At 40.7% G+C, this 22,305-nt stretch overlaps 1 protein-coding gene across 9 annotated transcripts in view; it reads right to left on the bottom strand.

Annotated features, from left to right (window-relative positions):
* LOC134210562 (85/88 kDa calcium-independent phospholipase A2) overlaps positions 1 to 22,305 on the bottom strand; it is a 53,358-nt gene that overhangs the window by 4,105 nt on the left and 26,948 nt on the right. For 2 of the 9 annotated variants that reach the window (XM_062686628.1, XM_062686631.1), the window contains exons 2-10: positions 21,246 to 21,290; positions 20,364 to 20,565; positions 13,776 to 13,866; positions 13,540 to 13,710; positions 13,352 to 13,480; positions 13,064 to 13,244; positions 12,606 to 12,781; positions 11,001 to 12,359; positions 10,819 to 10,942 (exon numbers count right to left, since the gene is read on the bottom strand). In XM_062686628.1, coding sequence (XP_062542612.1) covers positions 10,819 to 10,942; positions 11,001 to 12,359; positions 12,606 to 12,781; positions 13,064 to 13,244; positions 13,352 to 13,480; positions 13,540 to 13,710; positions 13,776 to 13,866; positions 20,364 to 20,565; positions 21,246 to 21,290 — 2,478 coding nt within the window. Of the gene's footprint in view, positions 1 to 10,818; positions 10,943 to 11,000; positions 12,360 to 12,605; positions 12,797 to 13,063; positions 13,245 to 13,351; positions 13,481 to 13,539; positions 13,711 to 13,775; positions 13,867 to 20,363; positions 20,566 to 20,742; positions 20,987 to 21,245; positions 21,291 to 22,305 lie in introns of all 9 variants that reach the window. The other 7 variants (XM_062686625.1, XM_062686627.1, XM_062686630.1 and 4 more) reach the window with 6 other exon arrangements.

The following is a 22,305-nucleotide window of genomic DNA, read 5'->3' on the forward strand; positions in this document are numbered from 1 at the left end:
ACACTCCAGTACGACCAAGCTTCAAAGGAGCATCAGCACCCTCGGGCCAGTTCACATCCTGACAGCAGTAAAGATACTTGGTAATCAAGAGCCGTTCCATGTTGAGTGATTCCTCACACTAGTTGAACATTCACATTGGCGACGGTGATAGGACGAAAAAAAAGCAGTATAGTAAACAAACCAGGAGGAATCACTCAATATGGGAAATCAAAGTGTTTATTCTGGAGTGCAAGAAGAAGGAAACCAAACAGGTAAACAAAACTTTTTTTTCGCGTTTTACATACGGCGCGTATTGAAAACCGCCGCAAAAAGGTAATGAAAACCACCGGCGTGTAAAGAACACCGCTGAAAAGGATGGCGAGTAATGTAAACCGCCAAGGGAAAAAGGCATGTATTGGAAACTGCCGTGAAAAACAATGGTGTGTAAAGGAGACCGCCAGTTATAAAAATTGAACCCGTAGAAAGAATCAATATTTTCTCAGCCACAGGGGCAAAAGATGGCGAGTAATGAACACCGCCAAGACAATAGCTGGTGATTATTGGAAAATCGCCAAGTGTAAAAAAGCGAGCAAATATTTCGCAGGGAAAATATGACGTGTAACGAAAACCGTTAAAGGAAAAAAATGTAAATATAAAATAGCCATACAAAAAAATGGTGGGTAATGTAAACCGTCGGTTAAAAGAATCAGCGTGTGAAGAACACCGGAGGGAAAATATGGCGTGTAATGAAAACAGTAATGTAACAACTTATATTGAAAATAACCGCATAAAAAAAGCCTCTGGAAGAATATTTTAAATAAATCGTAACCATAGAGGAACGACGATAGTATTGTTGTCACCGCCGTGGAGAAATATGGCTAAGCACTGCAGAAAAAGATCTTTAAGATTATTATGCACGTAGGACTCCAGAAAACCTTGAAAGCAAGACGTAAGATTGTCAATTCAGATATGGCGAGTTGGATTCTCGGCCCGTTTGAGCGGGAAACATTTTCACAAGACACAAGATTCATATTCATATTTATGGAATGGCAGGTATAGAAAGCTTTCCAAGAATAGCTGTGCAGATATTGAGCAGTTTAACGAAAATTGGAAAGCACGTGAAGAAAAATGAGACGTTTTGAAAGATACGCCGGGATGTGTTGAAGATGTTGTCAATTGAGAATTGCGTAGAAGCGAATTGAAACATACTTCAGAAAGATGTCAAACATCATGTTATGTAATTTGTGAATGAGCCCTAAGCAGAAACATGAACAGCATAACCGTACAATTCATAATTGATGCTCCGTGGTTATTAGAAATTGCATTAGAGACAGTTAGAGAAGAAATAGAACGAACTACCAATTCTAAAAGTACAAAAATCGGTAATATTTGATTTATCAACCCAATGACGGCACCGGCCAAGTCCTTACGATTTTTAAGGAAGAGAAGTAACATTTGTTCGTCTAGCGTTGTGACTAGATTACCGTGTATATTGTGCGTTCACTCGCTAAATGGATGCGGATGCGATTGTAGAATAAACGTAAACGATAAGACAAAAAAGAGATACTTTATTTTGGATACCGTGTGATGAATTAAAAACTTTTACACATGTTTACATAGTACATGTAGGCGAAAGAGGGAAGAAAAAGTTAAATCAACGAATTAGAGATGTGATCCAATGACGCAAATCGTTCGTCTTGGAAACCACATACTTTTAGCAGATTTCTTCAAGAGCGTGAGTTAGAAGACCAATAACGAGTATAAGAATAAAGCAAGGTAGAGGTATTTTGCTTAATAATGCTGGAGAATCGACTTAAGTTTCAGCACCGTACAAATATTATTACGTCAGATTTAGACTTTTGGAAATTGTATTAGAAACATAAATTGTATAAACACATTGAAGATGATATAGTCCACAAAGAAGATGATATAGTCCATGCACGGTGCTAGTGCATGCCGTAATTTTTACGACGAAGTAGTAGTTCAAACGTAGGCCTGTTCCGAAGCATACGTGACTGCACGTTCAAGTCTATTTGTTCCAGCATAAATCAAAAATTAATTCGTCCCTGAAGAGTATCAACGATCATAATGGCATTATCGGCATCTCTCCTTGAGCGATGTAGCTCCAGGTTTATCAACTGGCATTGGCTTCAAAACCAAGTGGGCATCGAAGGAAATAGCGTTGAATTGCGATTCTATTCCTTTAGTGCCGTTGTTGTAAGTTGCACTTCAGACAACAGAACAATACACTAGAGTGGAGCGCACCAGAGAGCAATAGAGAAATTTTAAACAGTATACATATATTGGTGAAATTCTTTGCAATTCTGAAGATAAATCTCAGAGTATTTCGTATAAGGCATAATCACCGGTGACCCAAACCCTACCAAGTAAATCCCAGAGTGCTTGTCGATGCTTTGTCGATGATGAACGGGATATGCTGCTTGAACATTAGTTGCGAGTCTATGATGACGCCAGGGTCCTTCGCATGGCTCACTCGCTCTATTTATTTGCCGAGAAGGCAGTCTTTATAAACTATGGGTTGAAAACGTTATGGCAGAGCGCTTGGCCAGGTTTACTACTATTTAGTTCAGAGAGCACACATTAGCCAAGCAATCAAGTTGAAGTTGTAAAAGCTGACAATCATCAACGCAATAATGTATTGCCGAACATATTTTAAGATCATCTGCGTAAGACAACCGAGTTCTCTTGATAACCAATCGATAACACCATTGAAATAGATTAGGAAGATCAGTTGTCCTAGATGACTCCCTTATGGTATAACGGATAGTGCATGAAAACTTTAAGATATGCATTCCCCTATAACTACCATCAGATGCCGGTCTGAGAGATGCGATTGGAACCAGTTCAGGAGACAGCCGCTAACTACGAATAGGTTCATCTTTGCAATAGCTAATGAGTAATTCATCTTATCAAAGGCTGCAGATAGGTCTGAGCCTGTCCTGTCAGACTGTTGGTAACGTGAGACATAAGACACAATAAATTTAGGAAAGTAGAACGTCTGTCTGGGGCCTCCTTAACCTAGCGGTAAGATGCGCGGCTATATAGTGCCGGTCTAGGCAATTTTCGGTTTGAAAATTGTCTCGACTTCCCTGGGCATAAACGTATCATCGTGTTAGCTTTTAGATATGACGAATGCTAAAATGGTAACTTGGCTTTAGAAACCTCGCGGTTAATAACTGTGGAAGTGCTTAATGAACACCAAGCAGCGAGGCGGCAATGTCCCATCAGTGGGGGATGTAATGCCAATTAAGAAGAAGAATGAGAAGAGCGACTGTCGGTAGATCCGCGTTGATTGCCAATAAGACGTTGCTACAGTGCGAAAGTAGTGGTTTCATAATAATAAGTTCAATCCGCTTCGAAATGACTTACAATGACGTTTGTATCTTCTTTTTTTTTGGACACGGTAGTGCGAGTTTCCAACAGGAAGTAAAGATTTCTTTGATGATCGAAGATCTGATCAAAAGAAGTAATGGGATGAGCAAACATTCGATATAGCTTTTCATGAGAACTATCGGTATGCCGTCGTTAGACTAGATAGACTTGTTGCTTCCTATTATAAAGCCACGCAAAATAGTTGTGTTGAGACAAAATCTGGAAACTGTTCTCTCAGTGGAGTTCAGTTTTTGTAGTTCGGTTGAGAACAATGGTGATTTGTGATCTCTTTGGTACGTGTCGGTTAATAACGTACGCTACGATGTGCGAGAGTGTTTGCGCGGAGCTTTCAACTCTGTTGGAGTCCAGAACGGTTGACCACTCAATTATTGTACTTATTGTCAAAATTATTATTACGATATGAAATTTAGTTTCATATGTTATGTTGAGATTATCGAAAAATGTTATATTAGTTCCCCTTGAAAATTATCGAACTTTTGTGTACAGACAAATTCAGTAAATAATACATCTAATATCATGATTTGGTACAAGTACTACTGCACAGTATGATGTTGGAGTTCCCACAGGTACAAATAATGTGAATTTCCTAAGCCTACCGGCAATATGCGCAACAACTACACAAAGCCCCACTGAAGGTGGTTGACTTCGGTTTTCAGTCCAAGGGTCTAGGAAATATTCAGGAGTTAAACTTTGAAATGACAATGTCCCACTGAGGGATAGTTAGATGCGGTAAATGACAAGTTCTTGAAAAAGTATGGTACAGTAATATAACGATAATTAAAAGTATTCCAAACAAAAAGTTCTCGATGAACACTAAGTTACACGCCGTCAATGTTCCAATGAGAGATGTACTGTACCGCTCATAAAAAATCTATTCTTCCGCTCATTTTTTGGTCACAACGAAAAATACGCGCCAGATAATCGCCTAAGTAAAACATATACCTCCAGACAAAAGGCTACGTCGATATTTTTGAAACTTGGCCGCCACGTCGTGCATTCGGGCGGTGAATGCTTGGGTAGCACGTGCTGTTTTCACTGCGGATCACGAAACGAACATATGGGTTAATAAGGATGATGGAGTTTTTTTTTTTTTTTGAGTAGAAGGGGGATGTGAGGTGCATACAAGACTTACACTCTTGCAGCGTCCTACTCCTCGCGCATGATAGATAATGACGATGATGACAGATTGATTGTATCAGCGTCATTGCACTGCTTCGTCAACACTCCAGTACGACCAAGCTTCAAAGGAGCATCAGCACCCTCGGGTCAGTTCACATCCTGACAGCAGTAAAGATACTTGGTAATCAAGAGCCGTTCCATGTTGAGTGATTCCTCACACTAGTTGAACATTCACAAAACCGAAGACGTCAAGGGCCGAAAAGAAGGCACAGGCGAATGAGGGTAGCAAGAAGTCTAGGGTAGGCGTCAATCACTCCAGGGGCGATGCCCTAGTTATCAAAACGGATGAGGCTAAGTACTCGGACGTCTTGAAGGCGATGAGGAGTGACATCAAGCCGACGTACGTCGAATAAGACGTACCCAGATGGGCGAGATGATCCTCGAGCTGAAGCGGAGCGTCTCGCAAAAGGGCGCCGCCTACAAGAAGTTGGTGGAGGAAGTCCTAGGCGAGACGGTCAAGGTGAGGGCACTCACGACGGAGGTGAATCTAAGGGTTAAAGACCTGGACGGGATCACCGAAGTCGAAGAGCTCGTCACGGCACTGCGGCGACAGTGTGAAGTGGAGACGCCCACCGCAGCCGTTCTGCTACGGAAAGGTCCGGCAGGGACGCAGGTAGCATTGGTTCCGCTATCTGCAGCGGACGCCGCCAAGGTAGTCAAGTTAGGGAGCGTCAAGGTGGGATGGTCGGTATGCCCTGTGGGCATATACGAGCAACCCGAAGTTTGCTTCAAGTGCCTGGAACCGGGGCACAAGCAATGGGACTGCAAAGGCCCTGACAGAAGCAATCTCTGCCGACGCTGGGGATTGGAGGGACATAAGGCACAATGCTGCACGAACCCTCCCAATTACTATGTCTGAAACTTGATTATGCATATGTACAACATGTGATAGATTTAGTTCGGAAAAGGTATTGGAGGGTAACCGCCCCTTCGGTGGGCTTTGATCCCACGACCCCAGTTCACATGACAGGTGCTTTCCCTACTAAGCTACGAAGGACCTCCGTCGTCCACCGCAGCTTAGCGGGTACTGATGAAACCAAATTCCCAGCACCAGGTACCAGCCGATCTCTCGCAATACATTTTCAGAACTAACTCTCTCATATGTATTTTTGTACACATGCCAACCAAGTAGGATGAGTATTTAGTATTGTCCGGCTTTTTTACGTTTTTATCTTTTTAAGCAAAATCATTGCTTAAATAATTTTGAATTAACTATAAATTAATAAGGTAGCACAGTTTGAATGAACGAAGTACTAATTTGTTCCACCTTGTCCAGCAATAAAAATGATATGCAAGTCGACATAACGTTTGTGTCTCGGCTAGCAATAACCATAATTTCGTTCTAATATGAATTTGACTCATACGACATACGACAGTATAGACCGCGTAGAGCTATGGAAAATTATGGACGAGAACAGCTTCCCTGGGAAGCTTACCAGACTGATCAAAGCAACGGTGGATGGTGTGCAAAACTGTGTGAAGATTTCGGGCGAACACTCCAGTTCGTTCGAATCGCGCCGGGGACTAAGACAAGGTGATGGACTTTCGTGCCTGTTGTTCAACATTGCGCTAGAAGGTGTCATGCGGAGAGCCGGGTGTAACAGCCGGGGTACGATTTTCAACAGATCCAGTCAATTTATTTGCTTCGCGGATGACATGGACATTGTCGGCCGAACATTTGCAAAGGTGGCAGAACTGTACACCCGCCTGAAACGTGAAGCAACAAAAGTTGGACTGGTGGTGAATGCGTCAAAGACAAAGTACATGCTTGTGGGCGGAACCGAGCGCGACAGGGCCCGCCTGGGAAGCAGTGTTACGATAGACGGGGATACCTTCGATGTGGTCGAGGAATTCGTCTACCTCGGATCCTTGCTAACGGCTGACAACAACGTTAGTCGTGAAATACGATGGCGCATCATCTGTGAAGGTCGGGCCTACTACGGGCTCCATAAGAAACTGTGGTCGAAAAAGATTCGCCACCGCACCAAATGTGTCATGTACAAGACGCTTATAAGACCGGTTGTCCTCTACGGACATGAAACATGGACAATGCTCGAGGAGGACTTGCAAGCACTCGGAATATTCGAGAGACGGGTGTTTAGGACCATCTTTGGCGGTGTGCAAGAAGACGGTGTGTGGCGGCGAAGAATGAACCATGAGCTCCGGAAGGGTACGATGGGCAGGACATGTTGCAAGAATGCCGGACAGCAACCCTGCAAAGATGGTGTTCGCTTCCGTTCCGGCAGGTACGAGAAGACGTGGAGCGCAGCGAGCGAGATGGAGCAGACCAGGTGCAGAACGACTTGGCGAGCGTGGGGCGTATTCGAGGATGGAGAGATGCGGCCTCGAACCGTGGATTGTGGCGAGGGGCGATTCACTGTTATCGGATGATGAATCGAAAATACGTAAATAAAAAAAATACAAATATTGCACAAAAATACAAATATTGCACAAAAATACAAATAATGCACGGAAATATATTATTACACGAAAAATACATTTTAATGCAAATAGTGTAAAGAAATGTTTCAATACGTAAAAAATATGGGTAAAATCGTTCTTATCTATTATTACGCAAGAAAATTACCGTTAGTAAAAATAATATGTCTATTCGGATTTAAATACACATGTACAGTAAAAAGCGGAAAAATACACACCAAGAAGGAAACAAAACAACAACATGAAGGACAACAGCTGCTGCTGCTTTCCGCATTGAACGAGAGAGGATGAATAAACCTTCGAAATACGTTTCAGGAACTGCCATTCGCGTTTCATTTTGGGCTAGAAAAACATGAAGACATTTGAGAAATCATACGTAATGATCCCAAACACATAGTTTGACGAAGTTTGACAGCAGATACCTGAAACATCCGCTATAAATGGAGTGTTTACAAAAATTTCTATGCTTAGCAGGAAGAAAAATGTATGATTCTCATATTTGTTCTGTTATTGGAAAGTTATTGGAGTCTTTTTAGGACTTGGATTATCTGAAAATAATGACTTAGCGGATGTTTCACTCTTATATTATTTGTATAATAATTCATATCCTATATCCTCGGCTATATCTGAAATCAACCATGCCACTTCTTTTAATATGCTATACTTCCGCACAAGTAAAATTGAGGTTTACAACCAGGACGTTAGTCCCGGTTGTATTTTAAATGGACCCGGATTTCAAATTTCCCTCATCGCATTCCTACCAATTCCGCTCCTTTAAAATTCATGGAATGAAAATCGTTCGGAAAATCCATGAACATGATTTCCAATGTGTGAATTACCTTCAATAATAATACATTCAATTGAAATCAATTTCCTAAAATCATACTTGTATTTGAATGTCGATTTTGAATTAAATGAAATTGCAGACAAAAAGCGGAAAAAATAATGTTCAACGAGACTGAAGAAAACTTCAGAAACACGCAATATACGGATCATTTTTTTTTTCGGCCTCATTAAACATCAAGCATAAACACTGAAACGTCAAAATTGACGTCAAAATATTCAAATATTCGATTTTAATCCGTATATGTGAAAAAAAAATGCGCTAATATTACCTTAATGCACAAATAATTACATTAATTCAATTTAATGCATTATTTCATTCAATACGTGGAAATACACGGAAAATACATCAATACATCATTCAATACGTCGGACTGAATCAAAAATACACAAGTGAATCGCCCCTCGGATTGTGGCGTCAAATTGTTGATTCAGTGTTATCTGTTTAGATGTAATAAATGAATGAATGAATGAATTTGACTCCATGGATTTAACCACGAGCGTCTTCTTTCTTCTTCTTTTCGCTCGAAAAAATGACATCCGCTGCGGGCCGATGAACATTTGAGTGAATTCGGAGCTTTTAGTTCACCGGATGTTCACGTTGATCATCATTTTTTGTAAACATTGCCCTCAGATGAGGTTTTCTTCTTACTGAAAATGGACGCGTGACGTCATCGTGGTTTAGTTCATACTAATTCATGTGCTCGATTTTTGTCGGCTCACCAAAGGCGCGAACTCTTTGTCGCCATTCGTAATGAATCGCCTGCTTTGAGCGTGCTTACAGCGGCACACTAGGAGTTAACTTTCTGAAATCAGTATGGCGAAAGGCATCTAAGGTTCGATTTCTCAAAATTAAGCACCTCAATCGAAAAAATATTTGGTAGGCGTAGTAGCGGACAGCTTCCTACATAACCAGTACCAAATAGGTTTTCATGAAATGTTTCAAATTTTGAGAAAACCCGCGTTAGATGTCTTTCGCCATACAAATTTCTGGCGGTTAACTCATGCTGGCTATTTTGGGCATATACTATAGCGCCTGGATGTGACAGCGGCGGGTAGAAAATCAGTCACTGCCAATAATTCATTGCTTTGGCGCAAAATTCAAATTCAAAAGATATCACCTGAAGAAAGGGTTCTTTATAGTTTCCATACTTAAGCTCGATCATTTCGCAAAGTCAACGGCTGGTGAACAGAAGTTTTTCGCGAGGTTCTTTAGTTTGAAGGTAATTTGTACTAAGTACATTTATTTTACTAAATTAATGATTTCGTGTGTGTTACTTCTACGTGAAGTTAAACGATTTACAATGATATGGAAATGCTAATATCATCTTCCAAACTTGGACGTACATGTTCATGATAGAATCGTGTGATATGTGCCATCACAAATATTGCCCTCCGCTCGCTTTCAAATCGACTTCTATAAAAACATTCTTCATGCCTGCCGTATCCTAACGGAACTATCAATTCTATACTTTCACCTCTAATTCTATCATGAACATGTACGTCCAAGTTTGGAAGATGATATTAGCATTTCCATAACATTTGTTTTACTTTAATACTTTTTGATCGCAAGGTTTGCGTTACGGGTGTCAGTACGTCTGACCATTTCGCGAAGAATTTCAAATACTGTTTAGTGAAACGTACAGAAGCGCTTAGGCGTTTTTTGGTACGGGCTGGAGTTCGACTAGAAGTGGAACCGGGGAGCACCGTAGAAGCTTGGAACCCTTTCCGTCCGTTGGTTTCGGACCGTGTAGAGCTTGTGCATCCATCATGGCCCGCCTTTTAGGTAGTTAAAGGGAGAAGCAAGGTCGCTCGTTAGAGCATCGAAAGTGCCCGACGGTAGTCAACCAACCGTCGGGTTGATCCATATACGCAATTTTCCCCGTGGATCGATATCGGTCCCCGCACGTCGTAAACTATCGTGCGCAGGACCGGACTGGAACCAATAGTTGGGCTTGGGAGTTCCATTTTTAGCCTCGCACGGTCATAGCGGAAAGGTACGCAAAGCCGAGTCGTAGGAAAACGTGGGCTTCCAATTAAAGGGAAAGGTCAGCCGGACGCTCTCGGCTCAAAATCGGAATCCTTCCGTCCAGCCACTGCTTCCCCTCCGCAACTTTAGATTCGGCCATTGTTGCACGAGCTCAAACCTCCATCGCTGCCACCAAACAGCAGCACTTGCGACTACGTTATCACGCCGCCATCGGGTTCCAGTTTGTGGAGGACAAACGCCGCCATCTTCCCGGCTGAAAAGAATCACCGGACAAGCTAGCCATCGAGACGCCGCATCGGAGAAAACCTGCGCAGGTACGTGAACTTTCCCTTCTTACATGGCCATGTTAAGTTAGCTCATTTCGTATTCCGTATCGAACTGAATTAAAGTCCAACCCGAATGAGCGAAATAAACACCAATTGTACCATCTTGAGAATTTCGGCTTAGAGTTTTAGTTGGCTACGTTTCACAGTGCTGGGAAACTCCACTCCTTTTGCGTTTACTGTGTAGCCATTTCGTTTCCGGTTGAATTCTCAAGGAAAGGTTCGAGACCGTCCGTTTTGCTCTTTCGTGGGTTGAGCGAGCTCAAGGCGTTTAGTTGGGAAAAGGTGTAGCAAATTACTGGGGGAAGAATTTTTGCGTCCGTTTAGCATTTGAGCCAGCGACCGTTCAAAAGAGACCCCTGAGGGAGAGTCAGCACAAGTCGGGCAAATACAAAAATTGAACTGATGGTCTCTCGTTCGCGGGAGTGGCGCTTAAGCCGCCAAGTTTTGCTGTGCCCTCGAGAAAAGGGTCGAACGGTTACAATACAAAGTCCACCCACATGCCTTCTACTTATTAAAAAAAAATAGTTGTTCTTATGTATGGCGACAATTGGTAGTGAAAAAATGTGAAGTGAAAAAATAATGGGGATCCTGTCCCGTCCTCCCCTATACCTTTGTAAACAAGAATATTATTTTCAAACCAAAACTTACCAATAGCAGAGATGCCGTAAGCCAGCTTCGCGGTGTCCCATATGCTATCTGGCCTGAACACATCGATTTCCTTCAACTCGGTAACCGGAATAAGCCCCGTTCCAAGAGAAACGACGATAGAAATCTATAACAAGAAATTAAATATCAAATATTGATCGTACCGCCTAGAAGTGTAAGCTTACGGGTGTCGTTTCCGCCTCGCGTCCGAGGCTTTTCAGAGCCATATTGTATTCGTGAATTTCGGTCATCGCATCCAGGGTCGGATTGTTCGCTATCAGGCCACCGTCCAAAAACCGACCAAAAGCTCTAAAGTATGAGGGCGCTGCTCCCGTTGCACGAGCAACGCGCCATACAAGCTGATCCTCTGGAGGCGGTGGTGGCTGCCGTCGGCTGTTTGATGGCGTTGCAATTCCTAGAATATCACTGGCGCATTTGTAGTTGCGGAACAAATGCAGGTCCACTGGTTTTCGGTCGGCCATCACTCCGGTAACCATGAGCTTCGGATACTTGATGTCGGACATCACGGTGAATTCTCCCAGTTGGTCTTTAAGAACCGTTTCTAATGGCTCACTGGGGTAGGGACGAGAACCGACAAACGCCTGATCCTTCATGCGTAGATACAAGCACATGCATTGTTTCATGGTTTTGCCACAACCCAAGCCGAGTGCCAGCATCCCACCGGTACTGGTTCCGGCAATCCAATCAAATAGATGATTTATTGGGGTTTGTGCAAGTCTTTCAATTTCCAGTAGCATTTGAGCCAATACCAGACCACGGATGCCTCCGCCATCAAGGCACAGCAAGCGTCCACGGCCATGCCATTCTCCTGAGGTAGGAGGAGGACATGTTGATTCATTAACGGTGGGTTCACCCAACATAGGATCATCACCTATGTCAATCAAGTTTTTGTCAGTCGGCGAAGTAGTAGACGATCCAGATCCACTATCTTTGGGCGCCGCTTCTACTTTATTGGTAAACATTGCTAAAAGCGCATCCATCATGCTGGCCCCTTTACGTTCCTGAGTAACGTCTACAGTTTTCACTTCTTCTTTGATTTCCCGCAACACCTCGCGCTCGCGCTCTTCTCGAACAGTTTTGATTGTGTTCGATATCAAGCTGGGAATGCTGTTCCGTTGGGACCGACTCGTACTGGCCAGTACGTGCTGAATATGTTCCCGCTGTTCGCTGGTTTCCGGTTGGGCCGGTGGAATTCCATTGTAGTTACCCTTGGATGAACAACCGGGAGGACATTTGCTGCTGCCATTGTCCTGACATCGTTTGGCACCGACCGAGTGCAGAATGTACAGAATTCCTGCGTCCTTCGAACCGGAATCGTCTTTGCCGACCATATGTCGGGCGGTCTTACCTTCCTTGTTGGCCTTGTTGATGTCGGCTCCGAACACGATCAGACACTGTACGATCGGTATGAGTTTTTTCTCGACGGCGATGTGCAGTGGCGTGTTGCCGTTATTGTCCACGACGTCGATTTCCGCCTCGTGTGCCAGAAGAGCTACCACGCACTCGAGCCGATCGCGACTGACCTGAAATAGTGGACAGATTGTAATTAAGGTGGAGCTCTATTTATTGTAGACCAAGTAAACTTAGTTGTGTATGCCGGAGGAGAAACCAACAAGTGATGTTTATTAGAGAACATGTAAGGTGATATCGGGGCAGACCCCATACTCACTGATTGTGTGATACATACGGTTTGCCCTAATCTACACGACATGTACGGCCAACATCAATAGGAATGTAATCTACCCGGATGAAGAAACCATTTAACTCACCATCACATGTAGCGGTGTCTGTCCGTTAAAATTGATCAAATTGACGTCGCAGCCTCGTTCGATAAGGGAGTTCAGCACCTCCCGGCTGGAGCTCCAGTGTAGTGGCGTTCCACCGTGCTTCATGTCCTGAGTGAACAGCTTGTTCGGATTACTCACCAAATAGTCTGCGACATTGCCTGAGAAGTAAGGTTCTTGATTGTGATTATGGGCGTTTGAATGGATGAGAGAGGAATTGAAGCAACAGAAAAATCAAATTAGTGCCGTAGATTCTAAGTTTACTTTTGACATTTAATTTTGACGAAATTGTGTCAGTGGGGCTACCAGCATGCAACGCTCTAAATTCTGCAAGAAAAGATAATGAGTTCATAGACAAAAGAAGTAACTATTCATGTGAGGTTCTCGTCGAATTTGTTAGTCAAGCATCTTTTAAACCAGTTGGCTATTGTTTAAATACTCACTCGAAGTCAACGACCTGTTATAGGCATTACTCGCACATCGTGCCATTTTATTGGTGTCGGCTCCTGCCAGCAGTAGAGCCTTGACGCAATCCGGCTTATCGGACAAACACGCCAAATGCAACGGTGTATAGCCGTCGGCATTACAGTGATTCAAATTGGTTGTACTTTTGGCCGTTAGTAACTGCAAAGTGATAGAATTTAATTACGACAACAGAAATGGTGTCAGGAAAATGTACCTTCCTAATCTAAATTATTACTAGATCAAATAGTAAATCTGCTTATACTCACGTTGATCATCTCTTTGGTAGTACTTGCGGCATAATGAAACACTGAATTGCTATTGTTGTCCAAATGTTCGATCTTGCTGATGGCTATAAGAGCCTTAACCATCTCGATATTATTGGCTTTGGTGGCGATCTACAACATGTCTAACGTCATGAAGAAATCTATCCCTTTACAATTAGCTTCGAACTAACCTGTAGCGGTGTCAGCAAATCGGTATGATCCGGATCATCGATGGATTCTACGATTTTTGGATTGGAGATGTAATCGGTGAGATTGAAGTGAGCGATGATATGGGCCAAGGACCAGGAAGGATACTCGATCAAGGTGTCGCACAGCTTCTGGAGACCGTTGATGTTGTACAGCTGTGGATGATTAGAAGGTGTCATAAAACAAAACTGGAACAGTGATATTCAGAAAGCTCAATTACTTCGCGAATCATTTTAACCAGTTCCGGTAGTCTTTGGTGGAAGGCTTCGAATTTTTCTTCAGCTTCGGCTTGCGTTGCACTTCGGTAGAGGCTACGGAAACATGAGAAAATAGTCAAGCATTAGGATTTATTTGGAATTAAACCCAGCACCCTTCAATATGGTCTTGCTTTGTATATCCGCGCATCTTACCGCACGGCTCATGAAGACCCCGGAAATGTGTTAAGTTAATATAGCACTCAAGCATGAGGATATGTCGGGACGTAAACATTTGGAATGCGGTGAACGCAGTAGCTTAACAGATCATGTAAAAGTTGCAGCGTTGGTGGCGTATTGAAAAACAATAGCTACAGTGACGTGACGATGTGACACTATGCTCGCAAGAAATCCTCGCTATTAACGTTTCTCGGTCTTTAGCCACGTTAATGAACACGCCGAAAACACGCCAGAGCGTTTTGCCAGAGATCCGATGCGCCAGAATCAAGCTCAGCGCGTCTCGTTACCTCTTTTTTACGAAAGCATTAGTAATTAATCATAGATTTAATCATGATTATGATTAATGAATAATGGGTTATTTAATCATTATGCATTAATCATAATCATACAAATATACGATTCAATCATTATTCTAATCGTTAATCAAAGATTTTTACATTTATTCATTAATCACTAATCATGTTCATGATTGTTTTGAGTTTATTAATTAATCATCAATTTTAATCATTGCATATATCGCTTTTATTTATTGATCTATAATCATAATCATACAATTTTTATACCTTTTAATAACACAATTTGGTACAAAGGTTACTTGATTATTGATCACTATGCAGATCATTTAATTTGATTATTCATAATCATTAATCATATTGATCGTTTATTATTAATCATACACATATTGTGTCAACATTTAATCACGATCGGTAATCGTTAATCATACTCCAAACGTTTTATTCATTAATCATAATGGTTAATCATTGTCAAAAATTAATTTAATCAGGTCATAATCATTAATCATTGTCAAAAATGAATAAATCATTAATCATAATCTTTAATCATAGAGTTGAATGATTTAATCATAACAAATTTAATCATTCATTGGAAGCATTATTCATTAACGCTCTTTGCCTTCGGAAGTAAGCGGACTGTAAACGCAATATTCTCTCCGTAGTCAAGTCAGTAAAAAACACGTCTTGTTTCTCTTGACTATGGAACTCAACTGAACTTTATTTGCAAAAACAAGACAATAATGAAATAAGAAAGAAACATACATATCTTGTTTCAGGGTGGCATAGGGAGTACCAAAGCTTTATAGTTATGGTAAGCTGTAGGAATGCCAAAGTCGTCGAACATCCTTCCCGGCGTTGAAATCTGGATTTCAATTTTCATCCGGGTCCAATGGAAGCAAGCAGACTTCTGTCACGGCGCGCTTGAACTCATTTCCATTAGCTGTTTTCACAGTAACCACGCGTATAACATCATCATCCCCAGGATGCGTAACGACGATTCTTCCAAGTGGCCACTGCAGTGGTGGTATATTTTGGTCTACTAGTAGCACTAGCGAGCCTTCCTTTATCTTCTTAATCTTCAACCACTTCGAGCGATTTTGGAGTTCTGGCAGATAATCCGCTGTCCACCGTTTCCAGAAGTGCTGCAACATAATCTGAACCAGCTGCTATCTTGACAAGGTATTCTCCTTCAAATGCAAGTAGGGTTAGGCGGGGCAAGATGGGTCAGGGCCGTTTTTGAGCATCGTATACATTTTAATGTGAAGATTATGACTTTGTAGAAGGAATAATTTGGTTCTACTTTATTGTCACTCGATTTGTTGATAAAATTTCATTTTTGTAGAGTATGGCAAGGTAAAATATTTTTCAACATTGTTTCTTGTGCGAAACACACTTTCTATAAAACGTGTAATCTCGTCGAGCAATCTAAAATTTTAGCGTGACGTTGTTACGGTATACTTCGTAGATTGGACACTAGTGATACTCATGTTTCTTATGGAATCCTTATCCAGATTGCTATCGGAAATCAAGGTGGGGATTACCCTTGATTCCAATCTAAGATAAAAATGGCATAATCATGAGGATTACTACTCCCGGCCACGCCCATCTTTACCGTAACTAGGGATAGGAAAGGAAATGTTGATGTAGAACTTACTTAACGAGAGGTCCCCGACTTGGCGACGCCCTCATAAGTTCTACGGAGTTGGTGGTTGGATAGGGTAAGGTAGGTCATGGAGGTTTGCCTCAAGCTGGCAATTCGACCCACAGACTATGTTGTTTACCTGTTTTTATTTAAACTCTTGCCAGCCGGCTGTCGAAAGAGTATGCTAATATCGATTTTATTTACAGTTTATTCTTTAAGTAATTTACAGTATTTACTTACTTGACTTGATGGGCTACAGCTCTTCGATGAACCTACGCCGAATGGAGTATCCTTCTCCACTGGACTCGATCCTGGGCCAATCGCTTCCAGTCGCCCTGAACATTGAGCGCCCTCAGGTCCTCTTCAACTGCAAAAAGCCATCGTGTACGCGGCCTTCCACGAAGCCTGCGGCCTCTTCCGGGTTCTCTACTAAATATTATCTTCATTAACGCTTAATTTACAGTATTTACCGAACATTAAAATCAGAGCCAAAAACTCGGATTTTACGAATATTCTAAATCCTACCTGAAACACGTCCAATCACGCACCAATTGTTTACTCACTCGGCCGCGCGAACTATCTGCTTACTGAGCAGAAACACGATAAAACAGGCACACAAAATTTCGGCAAATCGCGCGATCGTTCTGCTCAAGATTTTTTTATGTACAGGTTATCCGACTTGTCAATATCCCCAACTCAGCCATCTTGGATTTTTGTATGGAATTTATGCTCGTTTGTTTACGTTTTGCACTGAAAATGTATGTTCCCCCCCCGCGCTGGTTATTCCCATCTTCTGACGAAGGCGGATAACCTGTACATTAGAGCCAACAGGCACTGAATTGGTTTACTTTATTACCGGTCGCGCAAAGCAAAACACAAAATTTCGGCAAATCGCGCGACCGTTCTGCCGTCCGAAACAAGAGCCAACACGCACTGAACTAATTAACTTTATTACCGGCCGCGCAATCTCGTCGAGCAATCTAAAATTTTACAGAAAAAGTGACCAAATAGTGATTTTTAGTATCAAATGCAATGACAAAAATAGACTTTTATATGCAGTCTATTACAGTTTATTTTTTAATTTTTGTCTCCCTTTCTCATATTATTTAACCATAAATTTTGAACTGCCAAAACATGTTTTAACTCATCTCTTATTTATTCAATTTTATTCTTCTAAATATTTATGTTCAATTTGTTCATCACAAACTATGACATAGAACCATTTTGAATAATCCCTGTTGGTCAATAAGAACACCGTCTGACCAAGTTTCAGAGTGAATTTGAAGTCACGAAGAAGCTTAGAGCAACTTTCGGATCAACAAGCACTAAGCATTCCTTTTCTCTAGATCCGTCGTTTGATTCTTGCCATGAACAAAACATCATTCGACGGATACATAAAGCTTGAAACTAAGTCAATAGTTTCAAAATAGTTGAAAATAGTGACTATTTGCGAGAATAAGTGGCTTTAGTGACTTGAGCTCGAAAAAAGAGACTTTTTAGTGACTTAATCACTAAATAGTGACCCGCTACCAGGCCTGAGCATTAGGAAAGTTTGCCTTCCTTTTTGTCATGCTTAAAAATAATAATGTGATCCAACTTTATTGTCACTTAATTTGAGAGTAGAACTTTATATTGGGGTGTCAGGCCATTTGGGGCCCTCCTTAGCCGTGCGGTAAGACGCGTGGCTACAGAGCAAGACCATGTTGAGGGTGGTTGGGTTCGATTTCCAGTGCCGGTCTAGGCAATTTTCGAATTGGAAATTGTCTTAACTTCCCTGGGCATAAAAGTATCATCGTGCTAGCCTCATGATATAAACTGCTAAAAATAACTGTATAAAGTATATGTGTCGCGATTATAAATTTTTGCAATAGCGCCACTTTAATATAATCGATATGGATCCACACATAAATCAAATTATTACTTATTCGTGACCACACATAAATTTTATTTCTATATATATTTTATAAGTGGTTTTCGTGAAGAACGGTTATGTGTGTGCTTATATACATCATTACTTAAATCTATAGATTTTTGCCAATAAAAATGTGTGGATTTTTTGTAATGTACGAATGCAAAAATGGTAACCTGGCTTAGAAACCTCGCAGTTAATAACTGTGGAAGTGCTTAATGAACACTAAGCTGCGAGGCGGCTCTGTCCCAGTGCGGGGATGTAATGCCAATAAGAAGAAGAAGAAGTCAGGCCATTTGGCTGAGTGCTGTTTGGCCGAATAGTTAAAAAAATTGACCTCAGTTTACGAGTGGTTCTTCCTACTTTTTTCCTCTTTATTTCTTCTTCCTTTTTCCTTCTTTCTTCTTTATTCGTTTTTCCATCCTCTATCTTCCTTCTTTTTTCTTCCTTCTTTCTTCTTCCTGGTTCCGTTTTCCTTCCTCCTTCGTTTTTGTTCTTTCTTTTTTGTCCATTATTTCTTCTTTCTATTTTTTTTTCCTTCTTCTTTCTCCGTGTTACCTACTTCTTTATCCCTTCTTCTTCTTTCTTCCTTCTTCCTTCGCCCTTCTTCTTTCTTTCTTATTCCTTCTTCCTTCGTTTATGTTCCTTCTTCTTTCTTTCTTTTTCCTTCTTCCTTCTTGCTTCTCCCTTCTTCCTTCTTTCTTCTGTCTTCTTCTTTCTTCTTCCTCATTCCTTCTTCTTTCTGCCTTCTTCCTTCTTCCTTTTGTCTTCTTCTTTCTTCTTCTTTCTGCCTCTTCCTTCATCCCTCTTCCCTCTTCATTCTTCCTTATTTCTTTCTTCTCTCTTCTTCCTTCTTCCATCTGCCTTCTTCTTTCTTCTTCCTTATTCCTTCTTCTTCTTTTTGTCTTCTTCTTTCTTGCTCCTCCGTATCCCTTCTTCTTACTTCTTCTTTCTGCCTCTTCCCTCTTCCCTCTTCATTCTTCCTTCTTCCATCTTCCATTTTCCTACTTCTTTCTTCCTTCTTCCTTAACCTTCTTCCTTTTTCCTTCTTCTTTCTTCCTTACACCTTTTCCCTACATTTGGCCAAATGACCCTGTCGTAGCCTTACAAATCCTCGCTCTGAAATCAGCGGAAATTTTGTCTTCAACTAAGAAAATTGAAAAGCGTGCTTACGCTCCAAGAAATGAACACTGAATGATCATCGTTTATTTTCATTCGAACAATCAGAATTCCCTGTCCGCCTACTGAGATTGAATTTCAAATTTCTTCTCATTATCTTCTTAGTATGCTGGCATTTCAAATGCCTACTACGATTAAATTTAAAATACATTATCATTTTTTTTATTATTGTCAATAATAATAATAATAACCAATAATAACCAATAATACGAATGCTTTTTTCCGACTCACTTTATTCCCCACAGACCCTAAACCTATATTGGTAGAGTATGATAAGTTAAAATAATTTTCAATTAGACATTCTATTATGAACATTCAGATGAAACAAGATGGACACATACGACATAGTATGAATTGAAAAGAAAAATCATTGCTTTGTTAATCCAATCGTTTCGAGGTTAGCTTCTAGCCAGATGATATCAATTTGTTTTTTTGGAAACGTTTAATTGACAGAATTCCAGCCATTATCTTCAATGACTCGAAATGAAACATAGTTGGATTCTTGCTATTTCTTACCCTCAAGTGAATCAAGAAGGAAATATTGTGAATCGTATAAAATACGACAGATTTCAGTGGGCTGGTCACTTAGTGCGATTGGCGAAAGGAAGAATAGCTAAAACAATATATAATAGAGAAACTTGAGGGACATCGCCCAAGGCCGACGATTATGGAGCTTTACAATAAGCGAGGCATAGGTGTAACGGTCCTGCGGCTACCCCAAATGGCATAATGTTCTTTAGCATAAGGCCGTATTGCGTAATGCAATTTGGCATAACGAGTTGAACTGCCAGGGCCATTTGGCATGAAGACCGTTCTGCGTAATGATCGTTTGACATAAACAAAAATAACCAAAATGGTATTAGGGCCATTTGGCATAAAATTCAAATTGTAAAATTTCAAAGCAAACTCGTGCTTTAGAAGAGTCATTTGTCTAATTTTGGGAAAATACGTGTTTTTGAGAAGTAATTTGCTCATTCGCCTTATTCCGGACAAATATGTGCTTTTTCAAGAAGGCTCCATCTACTCTTCCACCTTATTCCTACTCTTCATTCTGGGAAAATATATACTTCTAAAGATGGAGTCATATTCATACTCGAATAGTCGTTGTGCCGTATTTGACGCATCTTCCCAACTATTATGCAAAATGGTCGTTATAACAAATGGCCTTACGGTACCCAACACATTATGCCAAATGGCCCTTAAACATTTAACTCGTTATGCCAAATGGCATTATCCCAAGCGGCTTCCCCCGTTAAATTAGTATAGTTCGGATTGAATGTACAAGTTGTATGAAAAGAGCGCAAGACCCAACTCTTATTCACAGTAGGTACAACAAATAAATTATTCTTACCTGTAGGAAGTATTCACCGTCTCCGAGTGGGGCCGCTCCAGCACTATCTCGTACATCGGCTTCTTTTCGTTTCCGCCGTTGCTCGGAGCATACAGCCGCATCGCATCGTCCCGGTGCAACACCTGCAGGTTGATGTAGTTCTCGTTCTTGACCTCGAGCACCTTGTTCGGAGGGACATCGCCGCCCAGCAGTCGTTGCAACACTGGATGAGTCGATTCCAAATCAAAGCGCATTTTGATGGTTTGTTACATAGGATAGGTGTTACGATAGAATAAATGAAGAAATTTTGATCGATTAGTAACGGCTATGCAGTGCGATATTTTCGATGATTAGGGCTTGGTTGATTTGATTGGAGGTATTTAAGAAAACTGGATCCTACCTAAACCGGAAGCCAAAGCGCCAATACCGAGCCAAGCCATTTGCATGTGAGATTGCACTTTTGATAATGTCTTAATTTAGAGTCGATTTGGGTTTGTGTGTTTTCTACTGTTTCTAATAAAAGATTTCAGCCTTAAATGTGAGAATATTAGCATTCAACAATCGGTGGAAGTATTACGTGGGAAGGCGAGGTTAGGTGAATTACTGGTCAATGAATCTTAGCACCAAAAATCGACTTGTAACAACTGAAATGAGTAGAAAATGAGAAACGGTGCTATTTAGCGTTATGATATTACGAAACAGTGACAATATCTACTGTTATTAATACATAGAAATAAAAGTAATGAAAGACGAAGACTTAAATCATAAGTAAAGTGAACTAAATCGCACAAAAGTTGATACTACAATAGAGAAATCTAGAGAGGCTACTAAATACAGAGAAAAAAAAATGCAAATATTCCTTTATCCTCAGGCCCAGTCTTACAGAAACAGAACATTAAATACCTTGAAGCAAATCTCTTTCCACGATTGGTGGGTTTTTCCACAGTCCTATTTACGAATGTAGAAAAAGATGCTTGGTTAACTTTACTTAAAGTTGCAGACATTTGTGCCAGGTAATAAAGTGAGCGTTATCCTATTCAGTTAAATGAATTGATTTTTGAAGCATATTTATTTTGTACTCAACAGTAATGCAATCTCCAAACAACCGGAAGGGGAAATGTTATGAAGATAATAGAATAACATCTTCAAGCCTCTTAGCTCAGCTTCGGATTTGGTATGTGAAGAACACTTATGTGTATGCATGGACTCCATTTCGCACATCAATAATAATAAATCGGCATTGTCAATGTTTTTGAATAAAAATGCTTGAAAACCATTATCGATATACTGAATATAACTGATACAGTTTCTGTACAATTGTGAATCGAATATATACTTATTATATAATATGAAACGGCAGAATTATAAACTATATGAAGGCTGGTTTTGTTGCATAATTCAAATAAATCTCTTACAAATATGCTAAACTTGCCCCATTATTTGCAAAATTACCATGATCCTTTATATTCTATAACAAAAATACTGTAACACAGAGATCAAGATGATAGAATGCGTCATGACACATTTATTTCAAATATTCGTATCAGCGTAAAGCAGTAATTAATCCACCACAATCACCTTTGTGGAGAGGAAAATATGAGCTCGTCATCATAAACAACTCATACGTTTTTTTTATATTTGACGGAAGCTAATTGCGGAAAGAAATTGTGGAGTGCATTGAGAATAGGTCGTGTGTGCTTTCGTCTAAATAAATCAGTTTATTTTCGTTTTATTTGCTTTACCACAAAATAAACCAAATTCTATACTATGTATAGTTCAAATTATCGAAGATACTCGATTTACGTAGAGCAATCTAGAATTTCATACTGATCCATTACCCCAATCCCAACTCTACTTCCACTGAGAAGCTACAATCATAATTTTTCTTTAATAGAATAATTTTTCGAATGAAAATCTCTGTTCGCTAATTTCAACTTATTCTATTGCAATATCATCGAAAAGC

This window comes from Armigeres subalbatus, chromosome 2, assembly GCF_024139115.2.
Source record: "Armigeres subalbatus isolate Guangzhou_Male chromosome 2, GZ_Asu_2, whole genome shotgun sequence".
In the NCBI taxonomy this organism is placed as follows: domain Eukaryota; kingdom Metazoa; phylum Arthropoda; class Insecta; order Diptera; family Culicidae; genus Armigeres; species Armigeres subalbatus.